The sequence below is a fragment of the Malaya genurostris genome, chromosome 2 (genome assembly GCF_030247185.1).
Source record: "Malaya genurostris strain Urasoe2022 chromosome 2, Malgen_1.1, whole genome shotgun sequence".
Classification (NCBI taxonomy): Eukaryota; Metazoa; Arthropoda; class Insecta; order Diptera; family Culicidae; genus Malaya; species Malaya genurostris.
In genome coordinates, this window is record NC_080571.1 from 55,390,535 (window position 1) to 55,411,473 (window position 20,939).

At 35.4% G+C, this 20,939-nt stretch overlaps 1 protein-coding gene across 13 annotated transcripts in view; it reads right to left on the minus strand.

Moving 5' to 3' along the window:
• LOC131427270 (spectrin beta chain, non-erythrocytic 5) overlaps positions 1 to 20,939 on the minus strand; it is a 335,003-nt gene that overhangs the window by 95,050 nt on the left and 219,014 nt on the right. For 3 of the 13 annotated variants that reach the window (XM_058590296.1, XM_058590294.1, XM_058590293.1), the window contains exon 1: positions 11,895 to 12,410. The exons of 7 other annotated variants lie outside the window; for them this stretch is intronic. In XM_058590296.1, coding sequence (XP_058446279.1) covers positions 11,895 to 11,928 — 34 coding nt within the window. In that variant the 5' untranslated portion in view covers positions 11,929 to 12,410. Of the gene's footprint in view, positions 1 to 11,894; positions 12,412 to 20,939 lie in introns of those variants that run through there. 3 more of the 13 variants (XM_058590305.1, XM_058590304.1, XM_058590306.1) reach the window with 2 other exon arrangements.

Sequence of the window (20,939 nt, forward strand, 5' to 3'; positions counted from 1 at the left end):
TCAAAATAACTTCTAACTGGATTCTGTCTTTTCATCCGGAACTGGTATGCCCTGGAATCGATTCTAGTAAGATAGGTACACCAAAATTTTAGAATCACCGACCCACAAAATATTCGATTTGAATTGGAAACTCTAATTGTTATCACTAAGTAGTTCGGAAACAAATCAACATGTTTACGACCACACAAACGAAGGAAAATCCTTATAATGTTCGAAGCACTTTTAACTCTAAATGACATGAACTAATTTCATCCCGATTGCTGGTGACGATCCGATTGGCTGATTGCCAAACGACAACATGTTTCGTCGTTAGCCTTGAACCAATCACCATTTTGCGCTCGGAAACGATCGGAAAGCAATCAGTGTCAATTAGGATGAAAAAGCAAACGAACAAAGCGAAAGAGAAACACGGGTTCACAGTACAGTTAGATTGTACTTTGATAACTGCTCCTTATCAAATGTCTTCCTGTACTGGCCGCGTATGGGCCGAGCGAGACAAAGCGGTACCATCAAAAGGATGACGTTCGCCGTAGTGTGTTCCTGCCTGGAGACGATCTCCGGAGTGCGTTAATATAGAGTGCAGGAAAAAAAAAACAAATTCCGACAAGTTTATAAACTTTCGGCTTGGAAACAGATTTTTTTTTGCTCGATTGCCGACGTGTGCGGTCTATTTGACGGTATTTCTTCCGTGTTTCGCCAATCTGTCAATCTGCAAAACAAACCAACGAATGTTGTAAACAATTTCAATACTTATAAAGACATCCGTTAGGATGAGCTTTATTATGCAACTTTCCTTGATAAGACAACGATTAAAAATGGAAAATAAAACCGATAATCACCATGTCACTAAAAATAAAAAGAATAATTATATAAAAACGTTGCGCTTAGCACTAAGCTAATTTTAATTAACTTGCCTATCAATTCTCCGTACTCAGTTCGCCTGTGCGAACTTATCTAATGTCTTATCTTAGCAGACGCCTAAAAACTCGTCAGGTTTGTATTTTTTAATTAAACGAGCAACGAATTGGAAATGTCCGCAATAACATAATTTCTGATAGCACAGTTCAACCTTCACGATTTGTCCCAGTAATCAATAAATAAATTTCCCCTATTCGTTCGTTCGAACTGGAGTCTGCCGGCAATTAAGGCTGTTTACATTCTACAATCGATAAATTACCGATCACGACTGGTTGCTGCTGCTGCTGCTACATGTTCTCTTATCGATGGCAGTCAATTGCGTGCGGCGTCATCGTTTGCCGGCGTACCGGAATTCGCCACGGACACAGTTTTCTGATTGGAGGGGAAACTACGTACGCCTTCGTTTGCGCAAAAAGTGGATCATTCATCGGTTTGATGCGTTAATCAATAACCTTCGATAATAATGAATTTGGTGGTTACTATTCATCATTTATTGTGAGGCTACCGGCAGTGCTTACCGGTGTGACGCGTTTGAGTGAATGAGCATGAAGAAGGATGGAGTTTTTTTATGGCCTTTGTGGATGAGGCAGTGATTTAATCACGTTTCATGCTCATTAGGCAATGAAAGTTTCTTAGAAATTGGTACATTAGAATTATTATTCAAAAAGCACATTTCAACCCAACCCAGAATTAGGATGCATCAGATTCTTTTGTAGGTGATGCGGAATTGCTGATTCGGATAGGTTGTTCAAACGACTCGAAAGGGGACTCTCAAGACCAAGAGCGCTTTAGAAGGCCAAAATAATTTAAAGACGAGAATTGCAGGTTTCGCTGAATGAGGATCCGTGTCGAATGCTAGAAGACCTGGGCTGCATCGTTGTGTCATCAGTCTATTTTCTTACCCCCAAAAGTATTGGGACAGAACCAAAAGGTGAATAATTAAATACTTTCAAAATAAAAACCAATAGACATTAAACAGCGTACTCTTTTAATTAAATTTAAAAATTAACAGAAATTTGCAAATAAAAAATTCTAAGAAATTTTCTATTGGAGCAATTCCAGGAATGAGTAGACGAAAAAGTGACAAAATCAGAATGGACCTTCTCCGATTTGAATGAAACTTTGCACATGGCTTCAGTATAGCAAAGTTTTAAACCGATTGAGAGGTCAATTCGACTCACGACTTTAAAAAGGGCGTATGTATTTTTGCATTTCACAAAAACTGCCTTTTTCAAATCGTTGTAACTCGGGACACGTTAATTGTACAAAAATGGCGTTCAGGAAGAAGTTGTAGGGAACCGATTGGGCACTCTAAAAAAAATATACACCAAAAAAAATTGATTTCTTTTCTCAATAAAATTTCAAAATGAACCAAAAAAATTAAATTAAAAAAAACAGGGTTTCGATTTTTTTTTGAGAATTTTTATTTTGAAGCTCTTATTAAAACCTTCAGATTGATGGCTATCCCATCCGTGCCTTTTGAAAAATGAAGAAGTTACAGCTAAAACAATTTACAGATATATTCGAAATTTCAAGTTCTCGTTGAAAGATAATTATTTAAACAGTAGAATATTATTCTACAGGTTAAAGGCAATAAATTTGTTCATGACATCCTTTCTTCTAAAAGTAGCTGTTCTTGAGATACTTGGATGTTTAATTGTAACACCATTTTTTATATTTCCATGAATTGTTTATTTGCTTGCTATAGCTACAATTATTACATGTACATGAATAATTCTTAATTATATTTAAATTTCATTCATTTCAAAAATGCCTGCGTCCAACCTGAAAGGCAACAAGCCCAAGACTAAAAATAATTCAATACGGAATAAATCACAATCCGTTATTCCACATATTTCTAATAACATTCACGATCTTATAAAAAATAAAAGACAACGGACGGATTTCCCTTCCGTTGATTCTATGCCGTCTAACAGTATTTACGAGATTCTTCCTGAATCCGATTGTAGAGACATGGAAAATTCGTCAAAAATTCCCAAAATGGACGCTTGTCGTTCTGGGAAGAAACATCAATCTATGCCACCAGTGATGGTGATGATTTCTGACTTCAAAGCATTCCGTACTGAGCGTTCTACTTTTCTCCCGGAAGTAAAAGTCTCATTTCAAATCGGACGAAGAGGAGAATGTCGAGTCTTGGTTGATGGATTGGAAGATTACGAACGTCTTATTCGATATTTGTCCGAGAAACTTTATGCATATGATATAAAATCAGACAGACTCTTCAAGGCTATCTTGAAAGGCTTGATGATCAAAGTATTGATGAAATTAAAAATGAACTAAAAGAATTGCTTGGTTTTGCTCCTTCCCAAGTAATACTTATGAAAAAAAACGAATGGTACTTCTAAACCACGCTCTGGAATTTCTCATGAACTTTACCTAATTCACTTCAATCGAAGTGACGTAAACAATTTGAAAACTTTAAAAAAGTACGTTTCATTTCCCACATTAAAATTCATTGGGAACATTATAAACGGCATACTCGTATTGCAAACTTAACGCAATGTCGTCGTTGCCAAAGCTTCGGCCATGGAACCAAAAATTGTCATATGCATATACGGTGCTTGAATTGTAGTAAATCGCATTCGAAAGACGTTTGTCCAATGAGAAACCACTGATAAATTTTCATGTTCAAATTGCGATGGAAATCATAAATCCAATTATTTGAAATGTCCTGTCAGGGAAAAAATTTTAAACGCTCGTTCGCTTAGACAACAAGTCAAATCAACGACCTTAAATTTACAGAACATACCTGAAAATCAAAAAACCGTTACAAATGCCATGCCTAATTCTTCTAAGGCATTTATTTCTTCGAATTTAAAACAAAAAACAGGTACGCCTTCCAATTCGTCTTCTAACGAAAACAATTTATTGACAGGTAGATCAACCTCGTCATCATCTTCTTCTAATGACAGTTACGCTAGTATAACAGGTAGAAATCTACCACTTAATTCATCTAATGTAAATAATCAAAACACAGGAACGCCTTGCAGTTCTAACGAAAACAATTTATTAATAGGTAGATCGGCCGAATCATCTTCTTCTAATGGCAGTTTACCTACCAATATTCCTTCAATGCCATTAGCTTCTTTAAACGAAGTCGATTTAGGCGATATAACGGAAAATAAAATGATCTACCTACAAGATCAACTTTTTCAAATGATCATCCGAATGAATTCGACTTCATCACTTTTTGAAGCATTTCAAATCGGATGGCAATTTGCAAATAATATTATAATCAATTTAAAATTTAACAGTTATGTTAAATAATTATTTTAATATTTTAAATTAGAATGCTCGATCTTCAAAATCGAGTGAAGATGAATTTTATAATTTTCTCAAAGTTCACAAAATTCATATTGCCATTGTGACAGAAACTTTTCTTAAACCAAATGTCAAATTGAAAAGCAATCCACAATATGTGGTTCATCGATTTGACAGGTTTACTGGTATGGGTGGTGGAGTTGCCATTTTTGTCCAACGGCAAATTAAACATCGAATTTTACCTTCTTTCAATACTAATAGTAATGGTAAAATACTTTATAATCAACTCTGGTTACTTTTCAGTTCTTTATCCCAGTAATCCGACTTGTTTCTCTTCCGTGAAAAACCCGTCTACAATTGATCTGGTTCTAACGGATCAAAGTCACATTTGTAGTGAACCGATTACACATGCTGACTTTGACTCAGATCATCTTCCAGTAACATTCAGACTTTCCAACGAAGCTATAATTAATCCAATTAGTTCTATATTCAACTATCATAGAGCTAATTGGTTGGATTACAGATCTCACATTGAAAATCATGTGGGTCATAAAACTATTTTGGAAAATTCTGCGGACATCGACACAGCAATTGATAATTTGAATCATTACATTATCGAAGCAAGAAATCTTTCAGTTCCCAAAGCTCAAACGAAATTAAATTCTCCTATCATCGATGACAATCTTCAACTGCTCATTCGGTTGAAGAATGTTCGTCGACGACAATATCAACGTTCTCGTGATCCTGCTATGAAGACCATAGTTAAAAATTTACAAAAAGAAATTAAACATAGATTTACTCTTTCGCGAAATGCAAATTTCGCTAAAGAAGTTGAACAAATTAAACCATATTCTAAACCTTTCTGGAAACTTTCTAAGGTTCTTAGGAAACCTCAGAAATCAATTCCTGCTCTCAAGGAAGGAAATCAAATACTTCTTACAAATGGCGAAAAAGCTCAAAAACTTGCTCAGCAGTTCGAGAGTGTCCACAATTTTAATTTGAACGTTGTGAGTCCTATTGAAAATGAAGTCTCACTGAAATATGAGCATATTTCAACCCAAGTGTTATCACAAGATGACATTATTGGGACGAATTTTGATGAAATTAAGTCAATTATTAGGAAGCTTAGAAATATGAAGGCTCCTGGTAATGATGGAATTTTTAATTTTCTTATCAAAAATCTTCCCGGTGTTGCCTTGAGACTCCTGGTTAAAAATTTCAACAAGTGTTTTTCATTAGCTTACTTCCCAAAAAGATGGAAAAAACGCTAAAGTAATTCATATCCTCAAACCTGATAAAACCCCAGCAGAAACATTAAGTTATCGTCCAATTAGCTTACTTACTTTAATGTACAACAACTTGACCAAATTGGTACTGCATAAAGCATGGCTGGTCTTAAAATTTGTTTATAAATTAACAATTTGTTTTTTAGACAGAGCTTGGAATTTCTGTTTATAAGAGGATATAAACATTTATTATATTTATTACACTTTGCCTGGATTCCTTCAATGTGATCCTTGAAAGTGAGTTTTTTGTTATACGTTAAACCTAAGTATTCAGCTTGATCAGACCATGTCAATTCTAAGCCATTTAATTTGAGAATGTGATTATTGTTTGGTTTAAGAAAAGAAACTCTTGGCTTATGAGGAAAGATAATTAATTGCGTTTTTGCTGCATTTGATTTAATTTTCCACCATGAAGAAAACGCTTCAAAGGATTCAGAATAAAATTCTGAAAATGATTTTGAAGCATCCTCCCTGGTTCAGTACAAATGAGTTACACAGACTCACAAACATAGAACCATTAGATGTAATGTCACATAATATTATAAGCAAACTCCGACAAAAATCGATGCAATCTTCAATTGAATCGATCCGCTCTCTGTATTAGTTAGTAAGTTAGTATATAAGTTCCTTTTCCCCCTACATAAAAATCTCAGAATTGCGGAAGCAAATGATGTCCTCATGGTAATAACCTAATCATATACAGAGCTAAAAAAAGTCATTTTCATTGACTGAAAAATAGACGAAAATGACAAGAAATTACTGTCACTCTCAGCTTCGCTTGCAAACGCTGAGAACGAAATCCATGTCCAGTCAATGACATAAGCGGGACAGTAGTTTCAAAATTGTGTTTTTTCTTTCATTTGCCCTTTCAGTCATTTGCAGTTTTCAGTGAAAATCCCATAGTATGCAGTGTTGATATTCAACCAAAGCTGTGAGAATTGAAAACGACAGAAAAAGGTTTCACAATAAGTTTTAACTGTTGGTGCTAGAATTTGTAGTCGTTTTGGTTTCCAAAGAAGTTCTGAGATGTAATTACTTCGATTTGCCATATTTTAGTCGCTTTTTATAGCCAAGCGTCACATATTTTCAATACATCGATGAAAGAATGAGAATTGAAATTCTGCTGTTGCTACCTGAAGATGTTAGTTTGGTTTCGTCTTGTCACAGAGGAAAGAGTGACGTTGGCAATCATGCTCTCTCATTTTTTCGATGAGAAACGAAAATGCTTCGTCTCTCTTCGTTTGTTCTGGTGTCGGTCATTTACGAATGAGACAGTAAAACAATGAAAATGAGACTGTTGGAATGGTTTCTTTCATTGAGAATGCGTGACAATTTTAAGCTCTGATCATATATATATATATATATATATATATATATATATATATATATATATATATATATATATATATATATATATATATATATATATATATATATATATATATATATATATATATATATATATATATATATATATATATATATATATATATATATATATATATATATATATATATATATATATATATATATATATATATATATATATATATATATATATATATATATATATATATATATATATATATATATATATTTATATATATATATATATATATATATATATATATATATGATCAGAGCTTAAAATTGTCACGCATTCTCAATGAAAGAAACCATTCCAACAGTCTCATTTTCATTGTTTTACTGTCTCATTCGTAAATGACCGACACCAGAACAAACGAAGAGAGACGAAGCATTTTCGTTTCTCATCGAAAAAATGAGAGAGCATGATTGCCAACGTCACTCTTTCCTCTGTGACAAGACGAAACCAAACTAACATCTTCAGGTAGCAACAGCAGAATTTCAATTCTCATTCTTTCATCGATGTATTGAAAATATGTGACGCTTGGCTATAAAAAGCGACTAAAATATGGCAAATCGAAGTAATTACATCTCAGAACTTCTTTGGAAACCAAAACGACTACAAATTCTAGCACCAACAGTTAAAACTTATTGTGAAACCTTTTTCTGTCGTTTTCAATTCTCACAGCTTTGGTTGAATATCAACACTGCATACTATGGGATTTTCACTGAAAACTGCAAATGACTGAAAGGGCAAATGAAAGAAAAAACACAATTTTGAAACTACTGTCCCGCTTATGTCATTGACTGGACATGGATTTCGTTCTCAGCGTTTGCAAGCGAAGCTGAGAGTGACAGTAATTTCTTGTCATTTTCGTCTATTTTTCAGTCAATGAAAATGACTTTTTTTAGCTCTGTATATGATTAGGTTATTACCATGAGGACATCATTTGCTTCCGCAATTCTGAGATTTTTATGTAGGGGGAAAAGGAACTTATATACTAACTTACTAACTAATACAGAGAGCGGATCGATTCAATTGAAGATTGCATCGATTTTTGTCGGAGTTTGCTTATAATATTATGTGACATTACATCTAATGGTTCTATGTTTGTGAGTCTGTGTAACTCATTTGTACTGAACCAGGGAGGATGCTTCAAAATCATTTTCAGAATTTTATTCTGAATCCTTTGAAGCGTTTTCTTCATGGTGGAAAATTAAATCAAATGCAGCAAAAACGCAATTAATTATCTTTCCTCATAAGCCAAGAGTTTCTTTTCTTAAACCAAACAATAATCACATTCTCAAATTAAATGGCTTAGAATTGACATGGTCTGATCAAGCTGAATACTTAGGTTTAACGTATAACAAAAAACTCACTTTCAAGGATCACATTGAAGGAATCCAGGCAAAGTGTAATAAATATAATAAATGTTTATATCCTCTTATAAACAGAAATTCCAAGCTCTGTCTAAAAAACAAATTGTTAATTTATAAACAAATTTTAAGACCAGCCATGCTTTATGCAGTACCAATTTGGTCAAGTTGTTGTACATTAAAGTAAGTAAGCTAATTGGACGATAACTTAATGTTTCTGCTGGGGTTTTATCAGGTTTGAGGATATGAATTACTTTAGCGTTTTTTCCATCTTTTTGGGAAGTAAGCTAATGAAAAACACTTGTTGAAATTTTTAACCAGGAGTCTCAAGGCAACACCGGGAAGATTTTTGATAAGAAAATTAAAAATTCCATCATTACCAGGAGCCTTCATATTTCTAAGCTTCCTAATAATTGACTTAATTTCATCAAAATTCGTCCCAATAATGTCATCTTGTGATAACACTTGGGTTGAAATATGCTCATATTTCAGTGAGACTTCATTTTCAATAGGACTCACAACGTTCAAATTAAAATTGTGGACACTCTCGAACTGCTGAGCAAGTTTTTGAGCTTTTTCGCCATTTGTAAGAAGTATTTGATTTCCTTCCTTGAGAGCAGGAATTGATTTCTGAGGTTTCCTAAGAACCTTAGAAAGTTTCCAGAAAGGTTTAGAATATGGTTTAATTTGTTCAACTTCTTTAGCGAAATTTGCATTTCGCGAAAGAGTAAATCTATGTTTAATTTCTTTTTGTAAATTTTTAACTATGGTCTTCATAGCAGGATCACGAGAACGTTGATATTGTCGTCGACGAACATTCTTCAACCGAATGAGCAGTTGAAGATTGTCATCGATGATAGGAGAATTTAATTTCGTTTGAGCTTTGGGAACTGAAAGATTTCTTGCTTCGATAATGTAATGATTCAAATTATCAATTGCTGTGTCGATGTCCGCAGAATTTTCCAAAATAGTTTTATGACCCACATGATTTTCAATGTGAGATCTGTAATCCAACCAATTAGCTCTATGATAGTTGAATATAGAACTAATTGGATTAATTATAGCTTCGTTGGAAAGTCTGAATGTTACTGGAAGATGATCTGAGTCAAAGTCAGCATGTGTAATCGGTTCACTACAAATGTGACTTTGATCCGTTAGAACCAGATCAATTGTAGACGGGTTTTTCACGGAAGAGAAACAAGTCGGATTACTGGGATAAAGAACTGAAAAGTAACCAGAGTTGATTATAAAGTATTTTACCATTACTATTAGTATTGAAAGAAGGTAAAATTCGATGTTTAATTTGCCGTTGGACAAAAATGGCAACTCCACCACCCATACCAGTAAACCTGTCAAATCGATGAACCACATATTGTGGATTGCTTTTCAATTTGACATTTGGTTTAAGAAAAGTTTCTGTCACAATGGCAATATGAATTTTGTGAACTTTGAGAAAATTATAAAATTCATCTTCACTCGATTTTGAAGATCGAGCATTCTAATTTAAAATATTAAAATAATTATTTAACATAACTGTTAAATTTTAAATTGATTATAATATTATTTGCAAATTGCCATCCGATTTGAAATGCTTCAAAAAGTGATGAAGTCGAATTCATTCGGATGATCATTTGAAAAAGTTGATCTTGTAGGTAGATCATTTTATTTTCCGTTATATCGCCTAAATCGACTTCGTTTAAAGAAGCTAATGGCATTGAAGGAATATTGGTAGGTAAACTGCCATTAGAAGAAGATGATTCGGCCGATCTACCTATTAATAAATTGTTTTCGTTAGAACTGCAAGGCGTTCCTGTGTTTTGATTATTTACATTAGATGAATTAAGTGGTAGATTTCTACCTGTTATACTAGCGTAACTGTCATTAGAAGAAGATGATGACGAGGTTGATCTACCTGTCAATAAATTGTTTTCGTTAGAAGACGAATTGGAAGGCGTACCTGTTTTTTGTTTTAAATTCGAAGAAATAAATGCCTTAGAAGAATTAGGCATGGCATTTGTAACGGTTTTTTGATTTTCAGGTATGTTCTGTAAATTTAAGGTCGTTGATTTGACTTGTTGTCTAAGCGAACGAGCGTTTAAAATTTTTTCCCTGACAGGACATTTCAAATAATTGGATTTATGATTTCCATCGCAATTTGAACATGAAAATTTATCAGTGGTTTCTCATTGGACAAACGTCTTTCGAATGCGATTTACTACAATTCAAGCACCGTATATGCATATGACAATTTTTGGTTCCATGGCCGAAGCTTTGGCAACGACGACATTGCGTTAAGTTTGCAATACGAGTATGCCGTTTATAATGTTCCCAATGAATTTTAATGTGGGAAATGAAACGTACTTTTTTAAAGTTTTCAAATTGTTTACGTCACTTCGATTGAAGTGAATTAGGTAAAGTTCATGAGAAATTCCAGAGCGTGGTTTAGAAGTACCATTCGTTTTTTTTCATAAGTATTACTTGGGAAGGAGCAAAACCAAGCAATTCTTTTAGTTCATTTTTAATTTCATCAATACTCAATATATATATATATATATATATATATATATATATATATATATATATATATATATATATATATATATATATATATATATATATATATATATATATATAGGGCTGAAAAATCACCACTTGTGGCTGAACACCCAATTTAAATCTTAATGATTTAATATTAATTCATACTACAATGAATAGTTATATATAAAAAAACGTACAAAAAAAGTAAGGTCTTGGCGTTACATTCCCCTTTTGTAGAATTTGACCTTACTGTTTCATTCAGCAGACTTCACAGCCAATTATTAGCATTCGGAATCATTGAATGGGTAATACTACGATCCTACCGGGACTGAGAATTCTTTTAGGTCGGGGCTCGAACTAACGACACAACTGGCTTGTAAATCCAGCGCCCTATGTATTGAACCACCAAGCCGGGCATGCAACCCCTAACATTGAATCACGCACAATGGAATCCGAACAATGCTGTATACTCATGCGCGTGGGTTGTTGTATTTATTTCGCAAGATTCCTTCGACAGATCTGCCAACAACTACAAAAAACGTGACGAACGTGATCCGTACATTTGCACACGTAAGTGACTTGTTTACAGTGCACGTCAAGCCCATTGACCATGCCCAGGAAGTGACACTTCATTTCGCTTCGAAGCCACGACGCTCGATCGTGCCTAAAAAGTGCAAATGATTAGCATTAATGGTATTGTATTAGTCATGGTCGGGTGCCTTAGTTTGCAAGGTCACCAGCGGTCGCCAACCACTCGAACAAAAAATCAAAATCACCAAAGATAATACCCCTGCTTTAACCGATAAATCAATGCAATGGGGAGTGAAGAAAAAAAAATGCACATTCCTTTGTGCATTTCGTAGCACTGTGTCGACGACGTAAGCCAACCAAAATTAGCAACTATTCGTCAATTCGAGCGGAAAAGGCAAAAAAATGATAAAGGCATGGAATGTTTGCTGTAGACCTGATAAGAGGGAAGTTTCATTTTCAGATATGAGGTGGAACACTAGAAGAAACTCGGCGTTCGGTTGCAAAAATATGTACGGTGAATAATGATTTCATTACTTCGATGAAGTACCGTAAAACATATTTGAGATATTTATTAAGGCAATGGTCAAATTAGCTCACCTATTTGGCTGCTGTATCGATGGTATAATGGCATGATGCTTCACTAACGGATAATGTTACGTAACACTTTTAATCGGATGAACAAACACACCACTTCAAGATTCTTCTCTCACGAAAACAATCAAATTCCATTGTATGTCACACTTTCCGCGTAGCAAATCCTAGTCGACCTTTCCCGCTCGGCTGTGTACACAAAGGTAAGATTAGCTACAGCGATTGGATGGCACCTTTCAAAAGCACTGATGCGCGTAGGTTAGCTCCAGTCGTAAATACTTCATCGAATGACACTTCTCTGCCGTCAATAAGGTCTGCTATCAATCACTCACACTAAAGAAAAACGCATCGATTCGAGCTTGTTCACGCGAAAAATAAAAACTGTCACAATTCACGCGTCAGTGCAGATCACAGGACCGAGGACAACTTTGTTTCTGTTTTTATCAGTACCTAGGTAGCAACCAGCCTACTCCGTCGAACGGTCGAAAACCCCGGTACGAACTTTACACTCGGTGTCCGAACAACGACTGAACGGGCGATACGCTCCGGTTTCACGAAATCTCCGATGGTACATTTTAGCTATCTTTATCTATGGTTAGTTCTGTGTTCCACGTATAATATCTGGTACAGTACCGAGCGAAAAACGGCTATAACAAAAGGTGCTGATTTTCACGCGCTCGGTGGCTCTCAAAAAAAAAACAGGCTCAATTGGTCCGCTTGCTTGGTGGCATTTCGGTTTTCGTTTTCGGATGGCGAATGTTATGTTATGTCAGACAAATTTGTTTGAATTCGCTGTTGAAGGGGTCATTTGAGGCGGGGTTAACGAGTTATTAAATGTGCAAGTGTTATGAAGCAAATCAACGGGTGATGACAGTCAGTAGCTCGGTTATCTCATAAAAACTGTGTGCTTCTTATCAGTAAACAACAGGCAGCAACACAGACGACTGAACTTTCATACGTCATTTAGCCACACACACACGCACAGAGTAGTGCAAGTGCGTACCTAATTCAACTAGTGGGGTGCTGAAACCTTTACCAGTGACTTTTTTGTGACTTAGGATGGGGCTTCCCGGTCAGATGTATTAAACTACTTTGCCCATTTAAACATGAGCAATGCGAAATCGACACAAACATTGTTCAATACACTAAGGTCTTTTTTATGCAGTTTTTTTATGCGTAAACTCGTAAACTCGCATAAAAAAGACTTCAGTGTACTGCTTTTATAACCACGCGAAATCGAACAGAAACAGAAGATCTAATCTCTAACTAATGGTTTTCGTATCTGAGATGACTACTGGAGCTGAGATGAATGGGGTTTACGTTTCCCCTATTTGTCAACAGATGTTTATCTTATCGGGTGTATCTTTGCAAAGCAAAGTTTTGACATTCCGTTTGTGGAATTTGACCTTCTATTTCAACAACCCTCGCAGCCGATTCATAGCGTACAGAACAATTTATTTCGAAAATGAAAATGTTACAGAGCAATTCCAGAAATGGGTAACAACACAGTTCGAAAAAATCCGGTGATTTTACATCTTATAAAATGCACATAAATGGAGCCTCGTATTTCACACAAATTTATATACAGGAACATGTAAAATTGTGTGATTTGATAATTACATGGCTTAAAATGTAATGAAATAAAAAACAAAAGATTGATAGCAACAGCGCGCGACTTGAACCGAGGAACAATAGATCACAAAGCAAGTGAATTGATCGACTGAGCCACAGACGCACATATCTGCTTCATGAATAATTGATACATATAAACCCATACAGAGGCACTTGGAAGCCGAGTGCAGATTACACTCGGAGCCTATAAAATTTTGTTCGAATGGAATATTGCATCATTTGACAAGTTAAGTAGTTATGAATTGTATCGTTTGTAGAATTATGTCACCTGTAAAATTCATAATTTTTTTCTGTGAAGTTATCAGAATTCACCTAGCCCAAGGTAACAAGTTATCAGAATTCCAGCCCTAAGTTGAACTCAGTAGTTCAACTTGAAAATGATTACGGTAACTACATTTAATATTACATGGAATAAAAAGTTCCGGTCCTCTCACAGAAAAATCGTGAACCCAGTTCCAAATTCCATGACAATCTATCCACTAGTGGTTGAATAACAGCTGATCGTGCCAGACGAGCTCTAGTTTTCATCAAGCCCAGGAAAAAGACGCACCAGCGTATTCATGCATGAAAAAAAACAACGATGAAATTGAATGAAATTGCGGTACGGACTGATCCACCATCCCCCGTTTTCTTCAGAATTGGCCCTCAACGACTATTATCTAACGACTTATTAATTTTTAGTTGGTTTGACGTAAAGTCGCCACAACTAAGTTCAGCTTTTGCAATGACTGAGTGGAAACATATATTGGAGAGGCCAAATTAATGTAAAGCTTACAGAAAAGATGAATTGCGGTTTGATTTTCCCCAACAATCTGCATCTGGTAGGAAAGAGCAGACAACCTTCATAGGTTCTATCGCTGACGATATCCAGCCAGCGACTGACACCAGTAGAGAAGGTGACAAGCGATAAATAAATACACTCTCCTACTCAGTGTTTTAGCGGAAAAAAAATAGAGCGAGAAGACTAGTGTTTGATGAACAGAGAAGATGTTTGGATGTATGGTACCGGTCGTGAGACGGCTAGGATGAAGATCATGTTCGATGTACGCTTTACCATGCCTAGTCGTGTGTTAGAGCTGTATCTATCTCAAGGCTTAGGGTAACGAAATGGTAGCGCGTATGCACGGAATGCATAAGAACGAAAGTTCGGGTCCTGTCTCTGAGTGTATCTTTTTCCAACAAATGATCTTTCCTATAAGTTTTTCATTCATTTGGCTTCTCCAATATATGTTTCCACTCAGTCATTGCCATAACCGACTATTATCTAATTCCAAACCTGAAAAGGTTTCTCCAGGAAAATGAATTTTCGTCCAATGCAGACATCCTTACAGATAAGAAAGCCTATTTTGAAGACTTTGACAAATCTTTTTTTTTAAAGGGCATCAAAATGTTGGAAGACCGATGGGCCAAGTGTATCGCTCTAGATGGAGATTATTATACTGAAGAATACAAATTTTTCAAGGTGATAAATCGACTTTTTCTCTGTTAGGCCCGGGACTTCTCATTCAACGTAGTAATATGTGAATTAAAATTTTGTGTCTGCTTCAATGTCAAATTCAGTTCGATTCATTGTGAAGCTAATGCTATGATTTTCTTTTACATGCTTTAAGTTGTAAATTCTCGGTTTATTTTTCAAAAGGGCGTATAAGCAAGTGACCGTTTCTCTTTGTTTACTTTCTCTTCTATTAATTACCAAGCGGTTTCCACGTTTATCACTCAACTCTTTGCATGAAATGATACCCGAAACTTTCGACTTTCAAACAGAATAGTGACATCAAAGAAAATCTTTTTAATCACATCACAATAATCGAAAAAGAGAGTGATTAAAGAGAAACTGTCACTTGCTTATACGCCCTAATGAAAAATCAACCGAGAATTTAAATTAATTGCATGCAGAGCAATTCCATACGAAATCGAAGGTCGACTTTTTCTGGAATTTTTTTGTTTGGCTCAATTTTTTGCATATGCATTCTTTATGATCAAAAGAGACAATTTGCATCATCAGTTTTCCATTTTAACTCTAGCCTTACTATTTCGAATGGACTAAGCTAAAATCCCTTGAAAATTTTCATTAATATATATTCCAGAAATGGTGAGTCCGATCGAAAAAAAATTAATACTCTTGAAAAATATGTTTTCTTTGGTTTTATTTTAATTTTAAAAGTAACACCTTAAAATCAAATATCTCAGAAAATGCATTTTTGTTTTTTTTTTAAATTTTTTTGATATGATGTAGCTTCAAAGTAAAATACTGTAAATTTTTTAGAATATAATAATATTTAAAAAGGGTAAATATTTTCAAAACAAATGAAAACATTGGAAAATCATGAAAAATATTTTATATTTTGCATTTTTTGAACGAACGTTAATCAAAATTCTGCTATATGTTTCCGTTATCGAGATACGGCGGTTTGAAAAAAAAAATCGGGAAATTTTCATTTCGAGATGTTGATTTAACATCGTTTGACCGTTAAAGATTTTGTAGTGCTGAAGAGGTCCATTTAGTTTCAAAAGATTGCGTTTGTATTCTAGGAAGTAGAGGGGCGACTTAAGACATTTTTCTAAATAAGTTTTTCATGGTACTGAAAAGTACCGTTAGTGGCTTTGGAGTCCTGGAAAAAAAAACTGTTTGGTATTGGATGATAACATTTGTATTCCAGAAGTAAGGGGCCATTCCAATTCATTTGTAACGTTGAGCCTTGACCCAGAAGAAACCATTACATAAATATAATCGTAACATTTCATACATCTCAATATTTGAGATACTAAATAGATAGATCTAAATGCTGTAGGGGCCTTATTCCTGTTCGGAACATTTCTCTCGAACGTGATGAAGCCAAATGCTAGCTTTATTTACACTTGTTAAGTGCACAAAGCTTATTAAATTATTCTAGATTTGCACTAAACTGACGATTTTCACCTTCGATTTGCAAAGAAGTAATCTTAATAGTTCTTTAGATGACATTTGGAGCCATTACAATGGTTGTTCCTCATCATTGTCCACTTTTGGTTGTCTTTTTCTCCAATGCAAACGACCAGCAGTTGAATGACACAATTACACGAACTGCATGGCAATTGATTTATTAGTAAACTAATTTTGGTAAAGAGTTTTCTTTTAGCTTTTTTTACAAATGAGCATTCCCAACAGCCACATAAATAGCAACATACAGAATTTGAATGTCGATTATTTCATTTCGTATTTTCATTTTTCAGTCAAAGACACCCTCAAAATGCTGTACGGGATTCATTTCTGGCATTCAGAAGGGGCAAATTGAGGAATTTTCTACGATATTAAACACTGTTCGGAACATTTTTCTCGAACGTGATGCAGCTAAATGCTAGCTTTATTCACACTTGTTTGGTGCGCGTTTCTCAGTGCGAAAAGTGCATAAAGCTTATTAAATTATTCAAGATTTGCACTAAACTTATGATTTTTACCTTTGATTTGCAAATAAGTAATCATAGTAGTAGAAGTAGAAGTAGTTGGATCAGGGTCATTTCGCCGAAAGCCATTTCACTGAATGGGTCATTTCGCCGAAAGAGTCATTTCGCAGGATCCTGAAACCGTTTAAAAATCGTAATTGGAATTGATTTAGAATAAAGACAAATGAAAGATGATAGCGTTAACGCCCGTTTTGTTGACCTACAATTGTATGAAAGTTGATTCTTGTACTCTTGAATAAAGATGGATTCATGAACCTCAGAACGGAGTTTCCAAGAAAACTTGTTGACTATTAGCTACTAAGCATCAAAGCAATTGCATAGGTGTATCTACCATGCAAATGTATGAGGTATTTTCCGTTTATTAAGTGAAAATTAAAAAAAAAACTATCTAATGCGGCTACGCCACATCGTTTTGGTTCATGTGTTGTCCGACCTCGCTACCGCTCGTTTAGACCTAACTAAAGTAAAGAAACCTAGCTTTGAGTAGACCGGGCAAACGAGGCGGTTACAGGTTTGTAGGCAATGGGCCGCCGCTCCCGACGGCGGGTCGGCGGCCGACTCAGCTGACGTCGCCTCGGCGGCTTCGTGCCGCCGAGCCATCTTGGCTTCGGTTATGTCTACGCCTTATCAGTTATACTGGAAACAAAACATACAGGAGACATGACCCTTTCGGCGAAACGACTTTCGGCGAAATGGCATTCGGGGAAACAACTTTCGGCGAAATGGCTTTCGGCGAAATGGCTTTCGGCGAAATGACACGCTCCCGAAGTAGTTCATTAGATAATATTTAGAGCAATTAGAATGGCTGATTTCATATAATGTTCCCCATCGTTGTCCACTTTTCGTTTTCTTTTTCTCCAATATCAGCAGCTGGATGACGCAATCACTCTTGTTTAAAGCGAAACTCACACTGCGAATGACCAACTTCAGATATGCTCACAGAAGAACTAGTTGTTGTTTTTCTGCGTTTGGGCTTGAGCAACGGAACCTCATATTCGCCATTGACTGAAGCACCAGTTGAATAATGCCAGGTCTAGTTCCATTGACTTGACGTAGATGGAATATTATTTATAGATTCGGTTGATTTTGATGTTTTGTGTTACAACCTATTTTTCACTATTTAAACAATGTTTACGTAATAAACGCGGTTTTAACAACAATCTTACACCTTATTCCATTCGTTTGGTGAAAATATAAGAGAAAATACTCAAACGGGGAAAAACTTATTAAGACATCAAATGTGAAGTAAATTCGCTTCGCTTTCGTGTTGTGAAATTTAGAAAATGCACCCAGGTGAGCATAGTCCTATGGTAAAAAATCTATCATTTTCGATGGATTTGCTCAGCATCTACAGAGTTGTGCACTCTTAGAAAAAAAACCGTGTAAATTCGCACGACTTCTGAGGCTGACATATCCGACCATAAAAAATGACATATTCTCATAGTTTCATTCAACACAAGATTTATGCATTTTGAATTATTTTTAAGGATTGAAACATGTAATTTTACATGCCTCCTGCGAGAAAGGCACAAATCTCCAAATATCAAGGGGAACGTGCCATTTGAGCCAATTTGTTCTGATTCCTGATAGGTCATTCTTATGATATTCAGCCCTTTAACGAATTGTGTTTTGCCTTTCTCATACAGAATGGCTAAGTAATTTTTGTGATTTTATTTTGATCCGACCTGCGATTCCGGAATTAGAATCAAAAAGGTGCTCATTTCTCTAAGATGGCTTAACCGATTTTTACAAGCTTGGGTTAAAAATCTGCAAAATGGAACTTAGATCATTTTCTCAAAGATGTCCAAATCGATTTTCACAAATTAAAATTAAAATAAATTATTTTTTTTTTGAAATTTGAAGTTTTTTACAACCTCAAATCTCAACCTATTTTCAGAAATTAGGATTCTGAAAATTCCCCGGTTTTACTGTTTCCGTATGATGAGTGTTTAAAATCTAAAACCGTCATTCAGGGCGACCATGGAAAACGTTTAGAATCATCTGAATTTGACTTCAAACTCAAACTTGCTCTCCAGTAGGCATAAAACCTCCTTGTCATTTGCATCAACAAATATACAATCATTACAAATTTGCGTTGAATCTCTTCCGTGGGCTAGATATAATTTTGGTAATAAAGCGAAGTCCTGGCCTTACATTCTTTCGATACAACTTTCTTGTAAGACCCTATGCATTGAACCGCCAACCTGGGAGGGGGTTTGGTAATAATGTGACCAGATAACAGCAACGGTTACATTAGAGCGTTGAGCGATCTAAGGCGAAATACAGAACTTTCTAGCAATTCTTAAGTAACACGGAAAATAATTCCTAACAGCTTAGAGGCTTTTCGAAATAGTAAACTCAATCTGCTGCTTAAAATTTAACTGGGAAAAACACCCAGGTTCTTCACAGACGTTATGCGTTCGAGAACAGTTTGCGAAATATTATAGCCCAACTTGAATACAGACCTTATGCGACCAAAAGCGCTGTCGGAACATTTGGAGGCACCATTCTGTTGATGTTACACCAATTAGTTCAATTTTCCAACTATTCTTGTAGGAACGTTGAGCCAGCTACATTTTTGATTATATGAAATATTGTAAAGTCATCGGCGAACGATAGTTTCCTACACTTGATCGAAAAATTAAGATCGTTAAGATACAGTAAAAATATAAACTGTCCAAGGTGACTTCCTTGAGGAACTTCAGAGATAGTACAGTCTTCTATTTTCACTATCATTTCACGACCAGTTTGTTATGCAATGATTGATCGTGTCGAAAGCGGCAGATAAATCGATATATACAGAATCTACTTGTAGTTGAGTAGCTGAACGCTTAGGCATAAATCCATGCTGAGTCTCAGATAAGTAGTCAGAGAAACTATGTGTTATTCGATACACGGTAGTTGGATACTATACGCTTGTTACTTTTTTGTTAACTGGAAACACATTGAATTTCTTCCATATTTCAGGAAAAACTCCGGAATGCGAAGAGCAATTGAAAATGTTGGATAGTGGAACCAACAAACTATCTTATCATCACGGATGGTCATGTTAGGTAGATGAAAATAGGTTTCTTATATCATATAAACTTGTATACTTAATAAATCTTCGCTGTGAAAATTTACATGACTTTTTCGTGGTATGCACTCTTACCACTGTAGTTATAGCTATGTCCCATTAGAATCCGGAATAATAAAATCATCTGTATCTCCGTAACGAATTGACGTACAAATAAGGTGAATACTTCAAAACAAAGGTAATTCACTGTACTTTAAGGGAAATATATCAAAACAAATCATTTCTCGTCATTTCTAATGAGAATTCGCACTTTCTTCTTGATTCCTTCCATCAAACGTTGCACACCTCCGGAGTCAACTTTCTTGGCACATTTGTTCCACATTTTGGCCATCTGGGTCGCGTGTCCCGAACCGTTTTTCTACTTTCCTTAAGCTTACGCTTAATTATTGCCCAAAATCTCTCGGTGGGCCGGAATTGCGGGCAATTGGGAGGATTTATGTTTTTATCGATGATATCTGTAGTAGCAACTTGCAAAATCTTACCAAAACTTTACGGGACCTTATGGGTTTAAATGCGCGGTTTTTGAGGCATTTGTCCTTGTACAGATTCGAGTCCATCGTCTTATTCGTCACGAGCACTTTGGACTTTGATCCGCAGCTTCATATCCCATGCCAAATCATCAGTTTTTTTTGCAAATTTGTCTATTAAAGCCAACTTAAACTTCGCAGGAACATCTCCTCGTGCCGTCGCTTTGTGAAATTTTTGACCAGGAAGTTGTCCCAAATCTATTTTGACGTAGATTTCATCGTGGACGAGCAGCCATTCTTAATACTTTGTCAAAACCTGCTGGTATAATTTTCGAGCTCAAGTTTTGGTGACGAAACTTTGCTTCAAGGTATTGTTTGGTTGTTAGCAGGGTCATTCCTCGACAGATCGCGTAGAGCAAATCGAACAAATTT